The 25152-nt window shown below is 40.3% G+C and overlaps 1 protein-coding gene across 4 annotated transcripts in view; it reads right to left on the bottom strand.

Annotated features, from left to right (window-relative positions):
• Positions 1-629: 629 nt before the first annotated feature.
• LOC126457173 (tRNA (adenine(58)-N(1))-methyltransferase non-catalytic subunit TRM6) overlaps positions 630-25152 on the bottom strand; it is a 43235-nt gene continuing 18712 nt past the window's right edge. For all 4 annotated transcript variants that reach the window (XM_050093256.1, XM_050093258.1, XM_050093257.1 and 1 more), the window contains one exon: positions 630-2542. In XM_050093256.1, coding sequence (XP_049949213.1) covers positions 939-2542 — 1604 coding nt within the window. In that variant the 3' untranslated portion in view covers positions 630-938. The remainder of the gene's footprint in view (positions 2543-25152) is intronic.

Raw genomic sequence — 25152 nt, 5'->3', positions numbered from 1 at the left:
CAGTTGTTTTTTCCTTTGCTCCATTTGCAAGTGGAATAGGAAAATGAATTACTAGCAGTAGTCTGCCATGTACCATACGCTGACTTGTGGAGTATGTATGTAGATGATAAAGGAAACAGCATTCATGCTGATCAAGATGCATCAGTTGTTGTAAGTCAGTAAATGAGAATACTAATTGTGCTACCAAGAATAGGAAAAGAAGAGAAGACTAAGAGAAGTGTAAAACGTTAAAGAACACTTTCTTGATTTTATAAGCAATTCCAAACAGTGTATACATGTAGGTTAGACTATTATACAACTTTAAATGAAAGAGGAAAAAGGCTTGTCCATACCTTGTTGTGCAATTACTAAAAAAATAATGCAGCGAAGCACAGGTAAACATAGGTGCTGCAAGCCAATGAATAAAAAACTTTACAAGCACATATTATTCAAATGTAGAGGATCAATGTGGAGATGTCTCAAAAAACACTTTCTTTCAGCTAAAGTACATGACAATGTAATGAGCAGTGGTGAGGATATTGGTAAGTTAATTTATTATGAAATTTTTGTCGTGCAAACAAAACAGCATAAATTCAACTACATAGCTTGAAAACTCAGATAAATGGCATTCCAGTAGTAACTACCATTTATTTCATGTACTACAAGATCTTCATTTACTAAGAAAGGTAAAATCGTTTAAAAAATATTTTTCCAATATGCTTGATGTATAAGAAAAGGAAATATTTTGTCACAAAAATATATTTCTTTAGAGAATTATTTTAACATTTTAATTATCTAAAGCATGCTGTGGATATGAGATGTCTCAAGAACATATAAAACTGTTAGCTAGTTCTTCTCAATACAAACAGGTAAAATCAAAAATGAAAAAGAGTGGATGTATTGATTCAACATTTAACACCACCACTGAATATAAAGTTTTTCGTCAAAAAATACTAAAATTAATTATTTTTTTCTTTTGGTGAATGCTGAAGCACTACTGTTCCCAATAATATGTAGCCTCCACTTCCACTCATCTGAATATCAGGATGTGTTCTGTTGGGAAGAACCTGATGAGTCCGAAAGAATGTTTCTGTAAGGTGAGCATTAATGACACCACCATCCTTCTTTAATTTGATGTAAAGTTCAACTAAAGGCTCACGACACCAGGAATATACAGCAAAATTTCTTGATGGAGCAAGGTATGGTAGCAACTGTAAAACTATGTCAGCTGGATCTTCACGTCCAACAACAACTAGACCGTCAACATTTTGTGGTGACAGCAAATCCACAGCTCTGTCTAAATCCACCTCCCAACGTGGTTTCTTTACTTCGTTCATTTCAGAGACTGCATTTTTTCTTTTAAGGTCATGAAAAATTCTTTCTTCCTCTCGGCCGTCATTACTTGATGTTAAGGTCTGATGCGTGACTCCACTCCCTGAATCATCTAACCTAATATCACCTGAATTCAAAATAAAATGATTATTTTCATCTGATCTATCACATGATAGCTGATCCCCTGTTAAAAGTTCATTCCTACTGAACTCTGTTTCTTCTACACTCTGCTTCAAATTTGTATCAGGACACACATCTACATGCCTTCCACTTTCGTCATTCATGACTGCACCACAGCTACTAGACATAAAAGCAGTGACACCTGTAAGTTCCGAATGACCACTTTCCCCTCCGTTATTAATATCTTGTTGTACATGGTCTCCTGTCTGTGAATGACTAGTACTACTTTCAATAGCAACTTTTTTATTTAATTTTTCCATGAGACTCATGATACTAACACTGATTAGTCGCTTTTTCTGGGACTCACTGTAATTCATAGCAAAAATTGCCTGTCTTTGAGGTGTCATTCCTGGGAAAGTATGTACTAAATATCCATCGTCACCTAAATAATTGAGAAGTGCTGCTGTCGGTAATCCCTCACAGGAGCTTTCATAAACTATGTATGTCCCACCTGAACTGACACCTACACCAGTAATCAGTTGAGAGAGTGTGTCACAACGCAAACCTATTATTTTCATAGGGTCTTGTTTATAAATTATGTCACATACCAATCGTAGAGTAGGTTTCCTAATTAACACATAATCAAAATACTTCTTTTCTTTCTTACTTAAATATTTCTTTTGAGAATACTCAGTTTTCTCCTGAAATGTTTTACTGTTCTCTAAAAGCTGACTTACTATGTCACAACCAGACATTCCACTATCACGCAAGCTGACAATCTCCTCCTTGGATAATTTTTGAGAACTGTTATCACCAACTATATTTCTATTGTCTGTTCCACTGGCAACATCCTTTATAAGCTTTTCAACAAGGCTTTCAGCCTTGCTACACTCCTCCAACACAAAAACATTTCTTTTCTTTTCCTTTGGCACCATTCTGAAGGTTGTGGAAAAAGGTCGTCCAATGATGTTATCCAGTTCCAATTGGTTGTTTCCAATCATCACTGACAATTTGTTGGAAATTTTGTGAATTTTTGAATAATTCTTTCTCTGTATGACTACATAGTCACCTATTTTCATCATATTTTCCTTGGAGCGCTGAGCGTGGGTTCCTAGAAAAGAAAGAAAGCATCAGAGTGTAAAAGGCACTAATAAATAGCGGATTTAGGTCTTTTTTTATCAATGTACAATGCGAGTTAAGGAGATTGCTTACTTAAAACATGTAAGAACTAGTTGAAGATATTGTTACTTTGGTTTCTTACAAATTAAGTATTTATTAAATCAATCAAAATGATATACTTTAATTGTAGTGGATGGTACACAAGACAGTGACCAGAAATGTGTGAAAGTTGGAGCGGCTGAATGCAGCATTGTCAGATTGGTACATATGACAATCACTTTTTCCATAAGCAATGATTTCTTTCTCCTTACCCTTGGTAACACAAGGAAAGGAAGCAATTTGGGCCTCTGTCACTAGTTCTAACTCACATTTAGAAATAGTTTATGCAAAACAATTGTTATTTTTTATTTCCTGTGTAATAAACAATGTGACTGCTCTATATACAGCTCTTATCTACACAAACAGGAATTGCAGTACCGTAAACATTACAAAATCAAAGCCATTACTAAGGCTGCATTCACAGTGGCTCCAACAATGGTCATCAGATGCCATTTCCAAAGATTTCCCAATAACATCGGCCAACAGCTTGGTCATTGTGCGTCTGATCTCATTTGTCAGTTTTTGATGGGACTGAGGAAGTTAGGTTAGAATCTATTCTAGTATGAAGTAGGTTATATTTTAAACTTTAAGGATGGGATGGATACCATGATGCCTCTGTGCTTGGAGACAAGTGCGCAAAAGACACTGAATGCAAGGAAATAAGCTATATCTGTCTCAAAAAGAATGCTGCGAGTACTGTACACTCTGTCCTCAGTTACTGCAATTACTGGAAAAATTTTATGAAGATAAGAAATGAAGGGAAAAACACCATGCCACAAAAGTTAAAAATGCTTTAACTTTGTGATGCCACTTTCCTTCTCTAACCAGCGATTAGTGTCGGAATGGAACACAGTCTCTCAAACTAACAGGCCACAATTGATGTTTTTCATATTTATACACACATATTATGAAAACATGTAGTTTCAATGAAACACTGCACTGATGGTCTCTCATAAACACTCAGAGTGAGGTTTATTATGCTACAGTGGCAAGATGTGTGACTTCGGAGAGTGAAATTTTTGCCAATGAGTTTAGAAGCACATAATGGTTAACTTATGTGGTGAACGTATGTGTTTCTTTTATAGGTTGCATGGATAAAATGTGTGTATGTGCGAGTAAGCAAATATTATGTAAATAATGAAAGGTAGATTTTTGGTTTCACAGCATATCACTTTAATCTGAAAATGGTGAAAATTAATGCAGTACTGACAGGATATTCAGTTAAGCACATTCTAGTACACTTCATTGTTCTCCAAACACTTAACCAGTGGATTTGAGAAAGGAAGTAACAATATTCCTGGGGGCGGTATTATTTCTGATTGAGTGTTGGTTTTAATAAAGAAAATCAACAACATTACAGTGTCTTTTAGTGCACTAGCACAGCTGCCAAAATTCGGTATAGAACAAATTAAGAAATTCATAGTACAGGTATTTGTGGTGCAAAAGTGAAAATATTAGATTTTAAATTAGTATTTAGAGCATCTTAAATAACACTCAACAACTCACACAAAAACTCTGAAGCTGTACTTTTCAGAACATGGTGTAGCCCTAATTATTAGAAAGATATAATTGACAAATGTCAAATCTCAAAGTGTCGCTTCTAGTTTTACTTCAACCACAACTGCATCTTTAATGTGAGAACCAGATTTTTTAACAGACCTCGACTCACACCTCCGCAAGTACGTTGCTACTCGAAATCTGTTTTGTTGAATTTATTTAACATTGTGCAGGCATACGTCAATTACCCTTCAATGGCTGTCATTCAGTATACATTTGAAATACAAACATTAAGTTTAATGTAAGATACTCTGAACACCCACAACACTGAAAAGTGGAAACACTTACGTACACCCCATTTGCAAACCACCTCATGTAACAGAATCACCACCCTACTGCCATAAAAACAACAGCAGCAAGGAGGAATAATAATCTGTAGACAGCTGATGTCCACCTACCACAACCCAGAATGACCAACTATAGTAACTTCACACAAAAGATACATCATCCTATAAATTATTTTTCCAGGTTATAATCCACATCTAAAATTTCTGATAAAGATTTTGCCCACTTGTGGTTTCCAATAAAGCTGCAATTTCAGTCCACCAATAAAGCTGCAGTTTCAGTACATGGATTCCAAACTGCATCCGGTTATGATATTTTTTATGTTCAGGATGCCACAAACTCTGCCTCTAACTAAACTTACCAGTTTCTAACAGTTCATGTTTCATGTTTTTTCGGCCAATATATATACATGTATGTGTGGATGGATATGTGTGTGTGTGCGCGAGTGTATACCTGTCCTTTTTTCCCCCTAAGGTAAGTCCTTCCGCTCCCGGGATTGGAATGACTCCTTACCCTCACCCTTAAAACCCACTTCCTTCCGTCTTTCCCTCTCCTTCCCTCTTTCCTGATGAGGCAACAGTTTGTTGCGAAAGCTTGAATTTTGTGTGTATGTTTGTGTTTGTTTGTGTGTCTATCGACCTGCCAGCGCTTTCGTTCGGTAAGTCACCTCATCTTTGTTTTTTTATATATAATTTTTCCCACGTGGAATGTTTCCCTCATATATATATATATATATATATTGTGTTGGTTAAGTGATCCTGTGGTGAACTTGTGTTGGTAGATAGCGATATGCATAAAGGTTAGGTGGTTGTGTTGCCGCTAAAACACGTTAAGGACGGAGAAATTCGGGAAAATTTCGAAAAAAACGTGTAAATGTACGAAAAGGAGTGGTGTTGTGGTGAAAGATTACGAAAATGGGGCTAACACTTGTCTGACGAAGAAATAATGAAGTTAAAACCTGTGGGGAGCGGTTAAAAATTATCAGTGATGTGCGAAAAACGGAAGTGGAAATAAAGTGAAAGTTATTAGAACTTCTCCAGCAGGGATACGACTTCCTCAAATCCTGCCCTGAAATGAGATCCATCCTTCATGAAATCCTCCCCACTCCACCAAGAGTGTCTTTCCGCCGTCCACCTAACCTTCGTAACCTGTTAGTTCATCCCTATGAAATCCCCAAACCACCTTCCCTACCCTCTGGCTCCTATCCTTGTAACCGCCCCCGGTGTAAAACCTGTCCCATGCACCCTCCCACCACCACCTACTCCAGTCCTGTAACCCAGAAGGTGTACACGATCAAAGGCAGAGTCACGTGTCAGAGCACCCACGTGATCTACCAACTGACCTGCCTACACTGTGACACACTCTATGTGGGAATGACTAGTAACAAACTGTCCATTCGCATGAATGGACACAGGCAGGCAGTGTTTGTTCGTAATGAGGATCACCCTGTGGCTAAACATGCCTTGGTGCACATCTTGGCACAGTGTTACACCGTCCGGGTTATCTGGATACTTCCCACTAACACCAACCTATCCGAACTCCGGAGATGGGAACTTGCTCTTCAATATATCCTCTCTTCCCGTTATCCACCAGGCCTCAATCTCCGCTAATTTCAAGTTGCCGCCACTCATACCTCACCTGTCATTCAACAACATCTTTGCCTCTGCACTTCTGCCTCGACTGACATCTCTGCCCAAACTCTTTGTCTTCAAATATGTCTGCTTGTGTCTGTATATATGTGGATGGATATGTGTGTGTGTGCGAGTGTATACCCGTCCTTTTTTCCCCCTAAGGTAAGTCTTAAAACCCACATCCTTTCGTCTTTCCCTCTCCTTCCCTCTTTCCTGATGAGGCAACAGTTTGTTGTGAAAGCTTGAATTTTGTGTGTATGTTTTTGTTTGTTTGTGTGTCTGTCGACCTGCCAGCACTTTCATTTGGTAAGTCACATCATCTTTGTTTTTAGATATATTTTTCCTACGGGGAATGTTTCCCTCTATTATAATCATATCATTAATTTGAACCCAACAATTACGTTTGTTATTGTCGCTGTTGCATTTCGAAATCTGTCCTGTCGTCTTATTTTCTCTTTATTTTCTCTTTCTGTTTTTACCAGTAGTCTCACTTTTTATTCACCTTCCCCTTTTTACTGTAATCTACTATACAATTTTATCCCGCCTATATATACTCAATAATACGTAACCTACTTCCAAACCATAACCAAAAATATTTCATTTTCCGTTTTCAACACTACCGCCGCAATAAAATCCACCGCCTCTAGTTCAATAACAGCTGCTTTCACGTATTAAACAACCATTTCGGCTAGTTCTAATAACTTTCACTTTATTTCCACTTCCGTTTTTCGCACATCACTGATCATTTTTAACCGCTCCCCACAGGTTTTAACTTCATTATTTCTTCGTCAGACAAGTGTTAGCCCCATTTTCGTAATCTTTCACCACAACACCACTCCTTTTCATACATTTACACGTTTTTTTTCGAAATTTTCCCGAATTTCTCCGTCCTTTAACGTGTTTTAGCGGCAACACAACCACCTAACCTTTATGCACATCGCTATCTACCAACCCAAGTTCACCACAGGATCACTTAACCAACACTTTTTCGCCTTTTTTCATACCAGATCTCCAGTTGCTTTCTAGTTCACCTTTACCTCTCCCCATATATTTTTATTTTCATTTCAGCCTCGTGTTACACTTTCCACCTTCTAATGCCATGTCACCCTCACAACACCCCCACAACGACCCCATTAAGTTTTATTTACATTCCCTCCGCAAACATGCCTTCGCCCTACCTAGATTACGCTCCAATATTCTATTTTCTCAGGCCTGTCTGACATTTGGCATTACCCCCAAAGGCCTCACACTTAAAGTTCCCATCTCAGGCTGCAACCCTTCTTTCCATCAGTCCCTATACCAGTTCCAAACTGAACAATCCATTGCCCTCACCCACCTAATCCTTCACCTACACATCAACTCAGCCAATGAACACACCCGTCAACTCCTATCCTTAATAAAAGTCCTTAATCTTTCCTCTCCCACGTCCACACCGGCTGTTCAGAGCATCCTCCCACAGGCCAACCGTAAATTAGAACAGCATGCCACCCTCCACCTCAAAAAACTATCCAATCTCCTGGTTTCCCACCTCCGGAAAGGCAACTCGCTCACCCTTCACAACCTTTCCAGCAAACCTCAACCTCCTCTCATTGCACACCAACCCAGTCTCTCCCATCTACTCAATCTCCCACTTCCAGCTCCACTCCCTCCAAAACCTCAAAATTCCAATCAACACAACCTGGAACCACAACACCCTAATTCAGTAGTTAACCTTTCCTCCAAACCTCTCTCCCAATCCGAAACCTCTGTCCTATCCAAAGGCCCCACCTTCAGCCCCACTCCCAGATTCAACCAAACAGCCCTCGTCAAAGATTTGCTGTCCTACACCCGTACTCTGTGCTGGAAATATCACTTTGCCACGAAGAAAAATGATCCTAATCCTACTCCTAATGATCCAGCTCCCCAAGACACCATCCAAATTGAACCCTGCCTGGAACAGTTCCGTCCTCCGTCACAGCGGGACCCACCTCCTCTTCCTCAAAATCACCCTCTCCAAACCTTCCAGGAATTTCTGACTTCCAGCCTTGCATCTCAATCCTTCTTAAAAAACCTTAATCCTACTCCCAACATCACCACTGCTGAAGCCCAGGCTATCCGTGATCTGAAGGCTGACCGATCCATCGTCATTCTTCCGGCGGACAAGGGTTCCACAACCGTGGTACTTGATCGTCGGGAGTATGTGGCTGAGGGACTGCGTCAGCTTTCAGACAACACCACATACAAAGTTTGCCAAGGTAACCCCATTCCCGATGTCCAGGCAGAGCTTCAAGGAATCCTCAGAACCTTAGGCCCCCTGCAAAACCTTTCACCTGACTCCATCAACCTCCTGACCCCACCGACACCCCGCACCCCTACCTTCTACCTTCTTCCTAAAATCCACAAACCCAATCATCCCGGCCGCCCCATTGTAGCTGGTTACCAAGCCCCCACAGAACGTATCTCTGCCTATGTAGATCAACACCTTCAACCCATTACATGCAGTCTCCCATCCTTCATCAAAGACACCAACCACTTTCTCGAACGCCTGGAATCCTTACCCAATCTGTTACCCCCGGAAACCATCCTTGTAACCATTGATGCCACTTCCTTATACACAAATATTCCACACGTCCAGGGCCTCGCTGTGATGGAGCACTTCCTTTCACGCCGATCACCTGCCACCCTACCTAAAACCTCTTTCCTCATCACCTTAGCCAGCTTCATCCTGACCCACAACTTCTTCACTTTTGAAGGCCAAACATACCAACAATTAAAGGGAACAGCCATGGGTACCAGGATGGCCCCCTCGTACGCCAACCTATTCATGGGTCGCTTAGAGGAAGCCTTCTTGGTTACCCAGGCCTGCCAACCCAAAGTTTGGTACAGATTTATTGATGACATCTTCATGATCTGGACTCACAGTGAAGAAGAACTTCAGAATTTCCTCTCCAACCTCAACTCCTTTGGTTCCATCAGATTCACCTGGTCCTACTCCAAATCCCATGCCACTTTCCTTGACGTTGACCTCCATCTGTCCAATGGCCAGCTTCACACGTCCGTCCACATCAAACCCACCAACAAGCAACAGTACCTCCATTATGACAGCTGCCACCCATTCCACATCAAACGGTCCCTTCCCTACAGCCTAGGTCTTCGTGGCAAACGAATCTGCTCCAGTCCGGAATCCCTGAACCATTACACCAACAACCTGACAACAGCTTTCGCATCTCGCAACTACCCTCCCGACCTGGTACAGAAGCAAATAACCAGAGCCACTTCCTCATCCCCTCGAACCCAGAATCCCCCACAGAAGAACCACAAAAGTGCCCCACTTGTGACAGGATACTTTCCGGGACTGGACCAGACTCTGAATGTGGCTCTCCAGCAGGGATACGACTTCCTCAAATCCTGCCCTGAAATGAGATCCATCCTTCATGAAATCCTCCCCTCTCCACCAAGAGTGTCTTTCCGCCGTCCACCTAACCTTCGTAACCTGTTAGTTCATCCCTATGAAATCCCCAAACCACCTTCCCTACCCTCTGGCTCCTATCCTTGTAACCGCCCCCGGTGTAAAACCTGTCCCATGCACCATCCCACCACCACCTACTCCAGTCCTGTAACCCGGAAGGTGTACACGATCAAAGGCAGAGCCACGTGTGAGAGCACCCACGTGATCTACCAACTGACCTGCCTACACTGTGACGCATTCTATGTGGGAATGACTAGTAACAAACTGTCCATTCGCATGAATGGACACAGGCAGGCAGTGTTTGTTGGTAATGAGGATCACCCTGTGGCTAAACATGCCTTGGTGCACATCTTGGCACAGTGTTACACCGTCCGGGTTATCTGGATACTTCCCACTAACACCAACCTATCCGAACTCCGGAGATGGGAACTTGCTCTTCAATATATCCTCTCTTCCCGTTATCCACCAGGCCTCAATCTCCGCTAATTTCAAGTTGCCGCCACTCATACCTCACCTGTCATTCAACAACATCTTTGCCTCTGCACTTCTGCCTCGACTGACATCTCTGCCCAAACTCTTTGTCTTCAAATATGTCTGCTTGTGTCTGTATATGTGTGGATGGATATGTGTGTGTGTGCGAGTGTATACCCGTCCTTTTTTCCCCCTAAGGTAAGTCTCTCCGCTCCCGGGATTGGAATGACTCCTTACCCTCTCCCTTAAAACCCACATCCTTTCGTTTTTCCCTCTCCTTCCCTCTTTCCTGATGAGGCAACAGTTTGTTGCGAAAGCTTGAATTTTGTGTGTATGTTTGTGTTTGTTTGTGTGTCTGTCGACCTGCCAGCACTTTCATTTGGTAAGTCACATCATCTTTGTTTTTTTATATATAATAGAGGGAAACATTCCACGTGGGAAAAATTATATATATATTATATATATATGTCTGCTTGTGTCTGTATGTGTGCGTGTGTGCAAGTGTATACCTGTCCTTTTTCCCCCTAAGGTAAGTCTTTCCGCTCCCGGGATTGGAATGACTCCTTACCCTCTCCCTTAAAACCCACTTCCTTTCGTCTTCCCCTCTCCTTCCCTCTTTCCTGATGAGGCAACAGTTTGTTGCGAAAGCTTGAATTTTGTGTGTATGTTTGTGTTTGTTTGTGTGTCTATCGACCTGCCTGCGCTTTCGTTCGGTAAGTCACCTCATCTTTGTTTTTTATATATATATATATATATATATATATATATATATATATATATATATATATATATATATATATATATATATATATATATATATATATATATAAACTCAAATGAATTTCACCAGTTGTCATCTGAAATATGTACGTTCGGATAGTGAGATCAGCTACATTGTGACCATGCACAAAGAGGCGTACTGATTTGAAACAATTGGCTGTCTTTGGCTGATGTTTGTCGGCGGTGGAATCCACTGATATCAGTGCCACTCCGACCACACCCTAAGGAATACCACAGACACGCTCAGAAATGCATTCACGAGCATTGAGTGACTGTTCCTTATGAACAACATACTATTGTGCATTATTCTTAGTGCAACATTACCATCTAGCTTTTTTACATACATTTTCATTCTCTCATATACATGATAGCCCTTCCTTCTTTGGCACTGCTAAACATCTAATGATCACACTTTCTGTTTTGCTTTCCACTCTTGACTTATCTTTTCATTCACTCTGTTACTTATCTTTTCATTCACTCTGTTACTTATCTTTTCATTCACTCTGTTGTCTCTCTCTCCAGTACCACAGCAGGCAGTAACATGCCGCATGCAATTTCTGAAAATTAGTTACTAGTCCCTTCCCTTAAAGCACCTTATCTGTAAAGAGGGAACACTTGGGACAAGGAGCTTGTAATTCAATCATTTCATTTGTGACTTGTTGCTTGTCACATTTCATGTTAACAGAACTATCTAAATTGTTTTACTATAGTATGAATATTTATTTTTAACTAGTCTTTCTTAAGAAGAAAACAGGTTAATTTCTGGTTATCTGCATCCATAGGAACAATAGTGAAGTATCTTAAATGTCAACATTGCCGCCTTTAGCAGCATTTATTGTTAATTTTCCACTGTTGGCCATTTCTGACTAATTTGCCATTTTCAGGCACTAGTTGACGTGCATGCATGAGGGACAAGCCTTTAAGCTGTCGAACCAGGGTGCTGGATAGCTTACTGGCTTGTCCTCACACTTGTCAGCAACTGTGTGAAAATGACATAATACTCAAAACTAGCCAATAGCAGAAAATAATAATTACAAACAAAAGTGGAAATGTTGACACTTAAGAAATTTTGTACTGCTGTGGTACTTGCCAAAAGGAAAATAACTGAATAGTGAAGTATATCTAAAAACAAAGATGTAGTGACTTACCAAATGAAAGTGCTGGCAGGTCGACAGACACACAAGCAAACACAAACATACACACAAAATTCAAGCTTTCGCAACAAACTGTTGCCTCATCAGGAAAGAGGGAAAGACGAAAGGATGTGGGTTTTAAGGGAGAGGGTAAGGAGTCATTCCGTAGTGAGATGTGAAATTTTACTGCAGTCCTATAAACAATTAAGGCTGAAGCACATAGCAGATTTAGAGAGATATCAGCAACTGCACAAATAAACCAGAAAGCATTAGGCCTTCTTTGAGGAAAGGCACAAGCAATATCAGAGCAATTATCAACCTGCACACACAAGATACAGTTAGAAGGAAGCTTTCAGCAAAAATACTAAATACTAATCATGAATGTATCATTTTGCAAATGGATAATTATTTACTGAAGTTTTTTTTTCATAAGGATTAAGATCAATTTTACACTGCAAGTTGAGAATACAGATAAGAGTTGCATTGCCAGCGAAGTACTGTATTTGCAGTATATGAGAAAGCTTACAATTCAGAAACAAAACCAGTAAAGATGGTTTCCTTGACAGAATGACTACTGTTGCTTGAAATCTGTGACAGAATTAGACCTTACATTATTAAAGCAAAGCACTGCAAGAATCTCTTTCAACGCAACAAAATATTTATCAAACCAAAAATATAAAGAAAAGTAAAGTTCAAATGTAATGAGGTACACTTTCATGCAAACAATAATTGGAACACAACAGAATTGCTGAGTTAAACAAAATTATTCAGTAATGTCCTTGGAAATACATAATGATAATATAAGAGAAACAAAGGAGACAACATTTTTAGTGGTTAGATATCAAAATTGATCTGTAAAGATGGTCGATGGCCCAGGAAGAAAAAATGCAGGCATCACTGTACATGCATTTCAAGAAATCTTTAACTGATTATATGTTCAAGGGATAAATCAGATAGTTAACAATGACAGCACTGATAATGCAGTAACAATGGCAATGTGGTGTATAAAGCCATTAAAAGTATGAAGAAGGAAAGTGTGCCAGCAGACACCAGCGTTATATTAAAACAGAAAGGAACTTGCAAAACTGGTTACTGGATGTCTACAGAGAAAAACAACTCCCTAATATTGGAACAATGCTGTACTTATTCTATTTCACAAGAAAGGAGACAGACAACAAGATATAAGAAGCTATCAGTCTCTTCTCCACGATGCACCTGTACAAGCAACTCACTAAAATTATCACCATCTACATAAGAAAAAACATTTGATTTAACCAGGCTCGCTTGACAAGTGGCTATACCACAATGAATCATTTACAAGTCATGAATGAAATTACAAAACAGAGCAGACAATATGAATATTGTAAAAAATCACTTTGTCTGGGGTACATATATTTGGAGTCACTATCAACAAAATCTTTGCTGTTAGCCCTTGAAAATCACGGCAATAATTCATATTACATTAGCATATTCTCTTCTATTCACAGGAAGTTGTAACACACAGCAACATGTTTAATGGGGTACAGGTAAGCTTGCATTCTCAGTGCAGATCCGTTGAACATCCAATTGTGCATGGGACTATGTGGCTTGCTTACACTACTGTGCCTGTCAACAGGCTCAAGGGATCATTTGCAGCTCAGTCTGTGTGTGCACTGTCACCTTCTGGCAAGACTGGTTGGTTGCACAAGACAGTCCCCACTGGTGTAAACCACAGTGACATCATTCGAACATAGAATCATTATTGTGAGACACTGAAAATCTGCTTCACTCACAGATAATAACAATATCTGATGACAACTACCTACAAATTATGGCTTACTGGAGGAGAAAGTGACTGTGCATTGCCTATTCAAAGGCAACTGAGAGGGCTGGGTCGACCAAGACTGCATGGAACTATCTCCACATAATCAATACGGTTTTCAGGTACCCATTATGAAAAAATAAAAAAGACTCCTCCCCCACCCCACTCCCCGCTTGTTGTACAGTGAAAGAGGAGGGCAAGGGAACACCTGGAATGGAACCTAGATCAATGACATCGGTTATCTTAACCAACAAGCGGAGAATTTGTTTGAAGCCTTATGATCACCACAGAAGAGATGGTTATGTACAATGAATACGAGGATTACCCTTTGGTAGCTCATTTAATTCAGTCCATAATGAGCATCACCATGTCCAATAATCACTCGTTTTGATGACAATGACATTCTGCACCACTTGTTAATTTTATTAATTACAAAACAGTTCTGTTAAAATTTTCATTAATTTTGGTTACTGAAATCTCTCAAAAGTCTTTGAACATTAAAGTTCTCGAGTTTCGCAGATGTCAGTGTGCATATTGTCATGTTCAGAATCTGCATGGTAGTAGCATTAGTCAACACTGAGGACGCACCTGATATAGGTATTACTTGTGAGCCTTCTAATCACAAACTGTCAATTTTGGATGATTTGATATTGCTTATAGATGGGCATTAATAACAAACTGTTATGTTCAAACTATGTAATACTTTAAAATACGAATATGTCAGATTCTATGTAATACTTCAAAATACGAATATGTCAGGTTCTACTGGCAATATTGTGAACAGGACAGATTGCTAGTCACCATGTAATGGAGATGCTGAGTAACAATTAGGCGCAACAAGAAGACTGTCAAGTAAGCTTTTGGCGAAAAAGGGCTTTATCAGAATTATGCAACACGCAAAACAAACACACACACACACACACACACACACACACACACACACACAGGCGCGCGCGCAACCACAGTCTCTGGCTGCCGAGACCAGACTGCGAGCATCAGCACATGATGGGAGAAGCAATCTGGGTGGTGGGGGTAAGGACGAGGCTGGGGCAGTTAGGGGGATAGATAGCAGCACAGGGGTGGGGGACGGTAAAGTGCTGCTTGTAGGAGGGTGGGGAGAGGGTAAGGGAGCTGATTTAATTTTGCAAATTTTTTTGCACATATTTCTACACATTTTAGGTATTTTTACATGTTTTTAGCCTCCACCATAGACCCTTGCTCCTTCTATTTTCATCAATACAGAAAATTTCCTTATCCATGGCCAGAATCCAGTCCCACACACTGATTCTGCATTGTTGCTTAGCTCATGGGATCTGCCCAAATGGCCTTACCTTCAAATTACCCATTGCCAATTGCAACCCTTCCTTCCACTATGACCTCAAACTGTTCGGATTCTGCCAGTCCTTAACCCTCACCAACATAGTCCAGCAAAACCATAAGAATCAGGCCCAATGCTCCTTGCAGTACCTTCTCTCCATCCATAACATTCTCCTGACATGCAATCTCATATCACACACTGAAACTCTTGCCCTCCAGGAACTTGAACAGCATGCACAACGTCACCTCAAAAAACTCTCCAACCTGTTCACTTCCTACTCCCACCTTGGACCGCCACTATCCACCACCTCTACAACAACCTCCAAACCTCTGCCACGTCCCCTCATAGCTGACAAATCCTGCCTCACAGACTACTACATTTATCCCACCCTCAAAACTCCCTTCAACCCCCACTTAGAATCCAGAACCTCAACAGACCCGAAACAAAGTCATGAACACTTCCTCCAAAAGCCTGAGCCACACAGCAGTATCAGTCCTTTCCAAAGGCCTCACCTTTTACCACACTACAAAATTCAATCATGCAGGGCTTGTTAAAGACCTCCTCTCCTTCTCCCGGTCTCTACAGTAGAAACACTTTTTCGTCACCAACCAAAGACCAAATGTTGAACCCTGCCTGATTCAGTTCACTCCTTCATCCAACTATGATCCACCCACACTGTCCCCAAATCGCCCACTGTTAACTTTCCAGAATTGCTTAACCTCTAATCTTGCCTCACCATCATTCACCAAATCCCTCAACATGCAAAATAATCTAACTTCTGCAGAAAGAACTGCAATCCCACATAAAAACTTATCCCAACCTTATAATCCTACCTGCTGACAAAAACTCCACCACTGCTGTTTTGAACTGCAAGGATTACCTGGCAGAAGGACTTCGCCAGCTGTCAGATTCACCTACAAACCTTGCCACGGTGACCCTATTCTAGAAATCCAGCAGGATCTCCAGTCTCTCCTCAAATCCTTAGACTCATCGCAAAACCTCTCCCCATTGTCCATCTCTCTCTCTCTCTCTCTCTCTCTCTCTCTCTCTCTCTCTCTCTCTCTCTCTCTCTCTCTCTCTCTCTCCCCCCCCCTCTCTCCCTTCCACCCCCCACCCCTACCACCCCCCACACTCCTACCTCCTACACACTTCCTAAAGTCCCTAAACTCAACCATCCAGGGCACCCATTGTGGCTGGTTACTGTGCCCGCACTACAAGAATCTCTGCTCTCACAGACTGACACCTTCAGCCTATTACCTGCAATCTATCCTCCTACCCCTAAAAGATACCAACCATTTCCTCCACCAATTCTCCAGAGTTTTTGTTTCTTCACCACACGGTGCCCTGCTCGTCACTATTAATGGCACCTCCCTTTACACTAACATCCCTAATGCCAATGGCCTTGCTGCTGTTGAACACTACCTTCCCCAACACCCAATGAATTCCAGACCTACAACCTACTTCCTAGTCACCAAGACCAACTTCTCACTCAAAATTCCTTTGTCTTTGAAGGTATCATCTACAAACATATCCATGGTATGGCAACGGACGCCCACATGGCACCATCCTCTGCCAGCCTATTCATGGGCCACCTACAGCAATCCTTTGTAACCACCCAGAATCCCAAACCCCTCACTTGGTTCAGATTATTGCTGATATCTTCATGACCTGGGTCGATAGTGATAACACCCTATCCACATTCCTCCAGAACCTCAACACCTTCTCCTCCATTTGCTTCACCTGGTCCCCTCAACCCAACAAAGCCACTTTCCTCGATATTTACTTCCACCTCAAAGATGGTTACATCAGTACCTTCATCCCTATAAAACCAACCAATCACGAGCAATACCTCCACTTCGACAGTTGCCACCCATTCCATGCCAAGAAGTCCATTCCATACAGGCTAGCCACCTCCAATTGTCACATTTATGGTGACGAGCAATCCCTCTCGAAATATACCAAGGTTCTCACTGAGGCTTTCACAGACCATAGTTATCCTCCCAATGTTCTACAGGAACAGATCTCTTATGCCTTATCGGTCCAGTCACCCCCCCCCCCCCACTTTCCAAAGTCCCACCATCTGGTCACAGAGGAGTACTCAGTACTACCCAGGACTGGAGCAACTGAGCTACATTCTCTGACAGGGTTTCAACTAACTCTCGTTGTGCCCTGAAATGAAGAACATCCTACACAGTATCCTTCCTACAGTGGTATTCCACTGCCCACCGAACCTGCACAATAGCCTCATCCATTCCTACACAACCTTTGCTCCCAACTCCTTGCCTCGTGGTTCATATCCCTGTAACAGTCCTACATGCAAGACCTGACCTGTACATCTTCCACCACCACCCACTCCCAGTCCAGTCACAAGCATCACCCATCCTGTCAGAAGCAGGGCTACCTGTGAAACCAGTCATGTGATCTACAAGTTATGCTGCAACCACCGTGCTGAGTTCTATGTGAGCGTGACAACCACAAGCAATCTGTCTGCATGGATGGTCACTGACAAACTTTGCAGATTGGCCACCCACTTGCTGATCACATTACCAAACACAACATTCTTCATTTTAATGACTGCTTCACAGCCTGTGCCATCTGGATCCTTCCTACCAACTTTTCTGAAATGCACAATTGTTAACTCTCCCTGCAGTAACCCCTATGTTCTCATAATCTTCCTGGCCTCGACCTTTGTTAGTCATTATCTTTACCCACGTATCCCCTTCCCTGTTCCCACTCCAACTCTCTGTTTCACCACCATATCCACAGTCTTTTTACTTCTATCCTTTTTTGCTGCCCCCCACCCTCCGTCTAATGTCCCAACTGTTAACTGTACCTAGTTGGGGAAGTAAAATCAATCCACAAGAGAGACTGCTTAAAAATCACTCATTTGGCCCATCCTGGAATAATACTGCTCAGGTGTGTGGGCCCCATACGAGATGGGACTAGCAGGGGACATTGAACGTATACAGAGAAGGGCAGCATGAATGGTCACAGGCTTCTTTAATCTGTGCAAAAGCATCACAGAAATACTGAAGGAACTGAACTGGCAGACTCTTGAGACAGACGTAAGCTATCCTGAGAAAGTCTATTAACAAAGTTTCAGGAACTGGCTTTAAATGATTACTCTAGGGATATACTACAACCCCCTATGTATCGCTCACACAGGAATCGTGAGGATAAGATTAGAATACTTACTGCATGCACAGAGGCATTCAAAGAATCATTCTTTCTGCACTCCATGTGTGAATGGAATAGGAAGAAATCTGAATAACTGGTACAATAAGAGGTACCCTCCACCATGCACCTCATGGTGATTTGCAGTGTATAGATGCTGGAGGTAGATGTAACTGCCCTACCCTCTCTGCACCTTGTCCCTGTATGCTCTCATAAGCAGCACTTTACTGCCCCACACCCCTGCCCTGCTATCCCTCCCCCTCTTCGTCCCAGCCTCCTCCTTACCTCCGCCACCCATACTGCTTCCCTCATCATGCGTTGCTGCTTGCAGTCTGGTCTTGGCAGCCAGAGACTGTGGTCGCGCGCATGGTTGTGTGTGCGTGTGTGTGTTTTTGTGTTATTCTGATGAAGGGCCTTTTGGCCGAAAGCTTACTTGTTTGGCTGTCTTTTTATTGTGCCTATCTGGAACTCAGAAGCTCCACTATATGATAAGCAGTAATGTATCCTTTTCATAATACTGTCTGTATTCCATCCTGGATTTCCTATTGTCAGATTTTACTGGTTTTGATGTGATACAAGAATCAACAGAATTTTGCCTTATAGAAAATGTTGCTGGTTACAAATCTGATTTTCCAAATTTGTAACCAGCAATATTTTCTTTAAGTCAAAATTCTATTGGTTCTTGCAGTACATCAAAACAGTAAAATCTAAGCTAGTCATTTTTACATCATTATGTAGTTTTGAAACATAAGCACTGTTATTCTTCATTGATGTGGATCCCCTCATTTACATGTGTAAGTGCCATATTCCAAATAATAATAAATTACATGAAAATATTAATTAGTGAATTCATTAATGCTGTAAGTCATTTTGTACAGAAAAATTACTGCAACAAAAGTAATTAGTTGAAAGTCCGAATCTAACAACAGTTAGGGCAATACCCGCAATACAAATTTGTTTGACAAGGAACTTTAATTATTTCAGAAGATAATTAGTTCCTGGTAACTTAAAATATATAACTGGAAAGTTGGAATATTTAGTTTTTGAATGGTGTAAGTCACCTTTCTCAAATATACTGATTAGTTCATACAGTTTCTCATGTTGCAAACTGTTTTACTGATATCAATTAATTATATTTTCAGGTTATGAGTGTTTTAATGAAAAGTAATTACAACACTGCATACAGAATAACCAAAATAATAATCTGAACAATAAATTCAAGTGGCATTAAGTCTAAATGAGGTATTGAATTATCATGTAAGTGTCGTATGCTAGTGGATACATTGAAAATAAGGTAAAAATTAGAGGGAAGAAAGCTGATTATTTATGGGCGTAAAAAATATAACACATGGGAAGAATCTATCTTGCAGTCACTTGCCAGCCAGCTACAGAAACCAAGTCATTCATTTAAGGTGTCAGTAAAACCGCCCGTCCCTTAGAATTTAAGTCTGGATATCTGCATGACCTCTCAACACCATAGGATGTGGAAGTGTGTGGAGGAAGTGTTGTCTTCTGCTTGATGTGATAGTCATGATCTGCCCTTGGACCAGTGGTAAACATCGCAAATTGTAGACAAAACATCAAGACTCCAAGACCAAAACATCACAACTCCAAGGCCACTACTTCCTTTATTACTTAAACTGCATTTCGGCTGTATGCTGCAGGTATCAAACTGATGGAACTCAAAGACAGTTTTCTTCACTTTCTAACCTGTCAGTAATGGCAAAACCTTCCATCCAGAAATATTTCTGTGAAGAGCTCATAGCTGCATCAAGAATACAACAGTTTATGCTTGAGAGTTTCCCCACACTACAGTGGCCACCACCCACCAGCTGCCTGGTGCCAGCCACCATCCAACTATGTGATTGCAGCACAGCACAGCAGGCAATCTGTTCTCACATTGGAAAGCATTAAATTATTGTTACGTTTCAATTTTACATGCAAAATAACTTTGATAAACCGAGTAACATTGTGCAGTACACAACACACACAGGTTGCTATGAGTGTATTTATCAAGTCTCGCAGTTATTGGTTGCATTTCGCATACCTTAGTCTTATGAAAGTTGTTTAAGTGTTATAAAATAGCATCACAAATAAAAAGGTCTAACATTTATGAAACACTGTTTACTTTGAATTTAACAGAAGGATTCAGGCAATGGAAGCTGCTCAAATCACTTGTATCGAATATGGGCAAGTGCTATACAACAACTTATATCTGAAACGGATTTTCTTGTTCAAGAAAGATCATTCTATAAGAATGATTTTCCACATTTAGGAAGTCTCAATAACTGACTTATGTAATGATCTGTGACAACTGAACATTCACGTGACAGCTGCATTCAATAGGTAAGGTTCATAAGTTGGATGTAGGAGGACAGTATGCTTTAATTAAAGGAATAAAAATTAAATGGATGACTACTAAAATGTTTTTACTTGAAAGTCATCAGTTCATTCACTGAGGATTCCTATGTAACACTGTTATTGGTGATGAGTTGTGATGTCTTTATGCTAACTTCTTAAGAAGAAATTAATGACAGAGTCCTAACAAAAGACATCTTCTTAAACAACAGGCTGTGTGAATGAGTAATATTTTGCATCTGGTGGCACAAAATGGGTATCATGCAATGCAATCTCCTCCCCAGGCACGTGTCCATTGCAGCTGGCATTTGTTGCTAACCGCTAAGGCAACTTTCAGTTGTACTATATAAAAAAACGATCACCAAAACTATTTCAAGTGTTACTACTATACAATCACACATTCTGCTGACATCACAAGCAAAACTATTCAGAGGAAGTCATCCCTCACACATTTATACTGCTTATCTTATGCCTTCAGGTGTTTTTACCTCTCACACTCCATATCAGATAACCACCAAGAAAATTCCTTTTCAGAGGAAAATACACTTCAAACCTGGCTTGACATCCTCAACTCCGAACAAGTAGGTTTCCATAGGCACGGAATCGGTAAACTGCCTGAGCATTTCACACAATTTAGATTTGTTGGAGAGAGAGAGTGTGTGTGTGTGTGTGTGTGTGTGTGTGTGTGTGTGTGTGTGTGTGTGTATATCAAAAAACTAATGGGAGAATGCAGTTAAATTATGTACTGAACTAATACAAATGAATTACAACTTACCACCATAACCTTCTTACAAAAGCCTAAACCAGCATGAATTATTACAACGTTGCACACTTTGGACTTCAAAATGGTCTGTGGTTACCTGCTCTCCTCTGTCATACTCAAGTAATGTGGAAATTAGACAGTTTAAGTGGCTGCATGAAGAAACCCAGTTAATAAATTATTTAGTGCCACAATTTCATAAATAACATTGTGTATTCACAAAAACCAAAAATTATGTCAGCAGAGACAGAAAAAGGCACTATCAACTGTGAATGGAGAAGCTGCCTTATTGATTTTGGATCTGGCTGTTATAGATCTGTCACAGAATAGGTAAAAAAAGTGGCCTACACTGAGAGCTACTAATGCAGCCTTCACTTTACAGCACAACCCTTTACCTCATAGCTAGCACAGACTTGCCGCACTTGTCTGTCTCTTATTGCCCAGAGCTGTCAAGTACACATAAATTGCAATGTGAAAGACAAGATAAGTTGCAATTTCCAGGTGTAACAACCTCCAAGGACTTTAAACCATAAACTGATAATCTGATATCACATCTTAAGTGATAATCTCTCAGATTATTCAGTGGAAATGACAAGGAAATATCAAGTAACTTTAGCAGGATAATTCTGTGCCATCCAGGAACTAATTCAACTGTCACAGAATTTCCAAACACATTCTCACTGTTGCTGTGTTTCAGTTATTCTAACAGCAGTAAGAATTTGTTTTTCCAGCCAGTGTGTTCCTCGAGCAGGCTCAGGACTGACTCCCAGCTCGTGTCTTAAACAAGCATGCACAGAGGGCCAGAATACCAAAAGTACATGTCAATGAGTTTTATTCCTGTTTCTGTATCTAGGTTTAGAGCCCAGAGTGTATTTAAAAATAATACTCAGCTGCACCAACTGTAAACTTAACATCATAAATCAATGCCTGTCACAATTACTTTCGTTTTTCTATTTTAAAAGAACTGAAAACTGAAGAATTCACTAATGAAACATGATTCACATTTTTGGAGCATCTTCAATGATTATACTGTAAAAATTATGAGTAGTCAACGTGTTTTTTGACCACTACAGACTTAGAATGGTTCAGCAGACTGTGAATAAAAGGGAAATTCAGGAATATAATGATAATAATCGCACATGCACCAACATAGGCAGAAGAAAAAGAAGAAGAACGAGGAGGAGGAATAAAAGGACAGTTCTATGAAGACCTAATAAAAGAACAATTCTACAAAGACCTTGAATGTACATGAAAACCGTGACCTACTGTTAGTTTTGGTAGACTTCAATGCACAGTCGAGCAAACTGAATGTGGAAAGCTACCAGGGAGAAACACTTTACATGAGGAAAGTAATGAGAATGGAGCTGCATTTATGTCAGTTTGGTACTAGCAATAATTTACTCACTGAGTGCTTGTTTTCCACAGAAAAGAATACTTAGCTGGAACATGGAATCAAGTAGTTTACAAAACAGACCATGTGTTAGTGAAAGCAAGATATTCCACGTGTAAGGAGCTGCAAGAATCCAAACTGCGGTTCAAACAACTGTGCTGTAAAAACTATTGTGAGAGAGAAGTAAGCTGTAATATTTAAAACTGGAATGGTAAAATAGCAAATTGGAACACAGAAAAACTGAATTATATCGAAACTGTAAAAACATACCACATAAACACCCTGATAGCTGGTGAAGAAACAATGGTAAATCAAGATAGATAGAACAGAATGCAGAAAGTGGTGAAGAGCCAACAGAAGAAACAACTGGAATAAGAAAAAAGGAAAGGAATGGATGGTTTGATAACTAATATAAACTAGCACAAGACTAAAAATACAGCAAGACTGAGAATGCTACAGAGGGAGACAAGAAGAAATGTAAAGGTTTATAAACAATTAAGGTCTAATGCTGATAGGATATGTAATAAATAGAAAACAGAATGGCTGATACCAAATTTTCAAGATATAGAAGAAGTAAAGGAACAGAATGAAACAAGAATTATTTCACCAGAAGGAATGGCCGACCAAAACTAGATGGCTCAACAACGAACTGGCTGACCATACCAAGATGGAGATACGAGGATGGAAGAGAAAAACAGAGATATGGAAGAAGACTATGGAGGAGGCCAAGGCCCATCAAGGGCTGTAGTGCTGAGAAAGAAGAAGAAAGAGGAGAAGACGAAGAATCTCCATCAGAAGTCCTCTCATTACTTCAGCACTCCATAATGTAAGAAAAAAAAATTGTGGTTCCTCACAGTTGATTATTTGTGACAGTGTGGCACTAAATAATTTATTAACTGGGCTTCCTTGTGCATCTCTTCCAAGTGTCAAATTTCCATGCTGCTTGAGCATGACAGAACACAGGTGAAGTTCAAAATACATAACATCTTACTAATTCATGGCGGTTTAGGCACACTCATGTTACAGGTACTTTTAAGTTTTATTAAAATATACTTAATCAGAAGGTTACAGCGGCAAGTTGTAACTCATTTTATCAGTACTGTGCATATTTTAACAGCACTTTTCCATTATTTTGTTGAAAACAACAGTAAACATACGACAGAAATTAATCATCAACTACATATTCTCCAACATATCTAAACAACATGCAATGCTCATGTAGTTTGCAGATTCCATGCCTATAGAAACCTACTTGTTTGGAGCTGGGGATATCGAAGTCAGATTTGAATGCATTTTTGACAGAAAAGGAATTTTCTTGGTGACTCATTGATATGTAGTGTGAAAGGCAAACCCTGAAGGTGTAAGATAACCAGAGTAATTGTGTGAGGGACGACTTCCTGTGAATAGTTTTGTTTGTGAAGTTAGCAGAACACATTATTGTGTAGTAATAACACTTAAAATAGTTTTGTTGGTTCTTTTTCATATACTGTAACTGAAAGGTGTCAGAGTTGTTGGCAAGAAACACAAGCTGTGGTGAGCACACCCTTGGTGAGAAGTCTGCAGTGTACAACACCCATTTAGTACCATCTGATACAAAATATTACCTGTTCACACTGCCTACTGCTCGAGGAGATCTCTCTTGTTAGTGCTCCATCATCAATTTCTTCTTAAGAAGTTAACATAAAGACATCACAACTCATCACCATGAACAATGTTGCACAGGAATCCTCAATGAGTGAAATGATGACATTCAAGCAAAAATATATTAATAGGCATTCCTTTAATGTTTGTTGCCTTGAATTAGCGCATGCAGTACTCCAACACCCAACTTCTGGAGCTTGCCTTTTGAATGTAAATGTCACCCCAATGTTAAATGGTAACAGTTCATTACATATATCATTTGTTGAGACTTCTTGAATGTGGAAAATCATTTGCACAGAATGATCTTTCTTCAATCAAAAAAATCCTTTTCTGATGCACAGAAGCCCTCATGTGTTGTATTACTACATGATGTTCATTTGGTTTATCAAAGTTATTTTGCGCAGAAAATGAAACTACAACAACAAACAATTTTATGCTTACCAATGCAAGAGTAGAAATATGTCCAAGACATGCACTGCATACCATACTACAATCACCTTGCTGGATTGCAGCTGGCTTAAGCCAGTTGGTGGGCAGTGAGCACCTTACAGTGAAGAAAATCTCAAGCATAAACTCTTCTGATCCTGATGCAGCCACAGGCTCTTTCACAGAAATGTTTCTAATAAGTTTTGCTCTTACTGGTGTGTTTGAGAGTGAAGAAAATTATTTTTGGAGCTCCATCAGACCAACACCTTTAGAAGGCAGCAAACTGTGGTTTAAAAAATAAAAGAAGGAGTGGATTTGAACTCTTGGCTT

The sequence above is a fragment of the Schistocerca serialis genome, chromosome 2, assembly GCF_023864345.2.
Source record: "Schistocerca serialis cubense isolate TAMUIC-IGC-003099 chromosome 2, iqSchSeri2.2, whole genome shotgun sequence".
In the NCBI taxonomy this organism is placed as follows: domain Eukaryota; kingdom Metazoa; phylum Arthropoda; class Insecta; order Orthoptera; family Acrididae; genus Schistocerca; species Schistocerca serialis.
The sequence above is the reverse complement of the archived record's forward strand: the minus strand, read 5'-3'. Positions and strand labels throughout refer to the sequence as shown.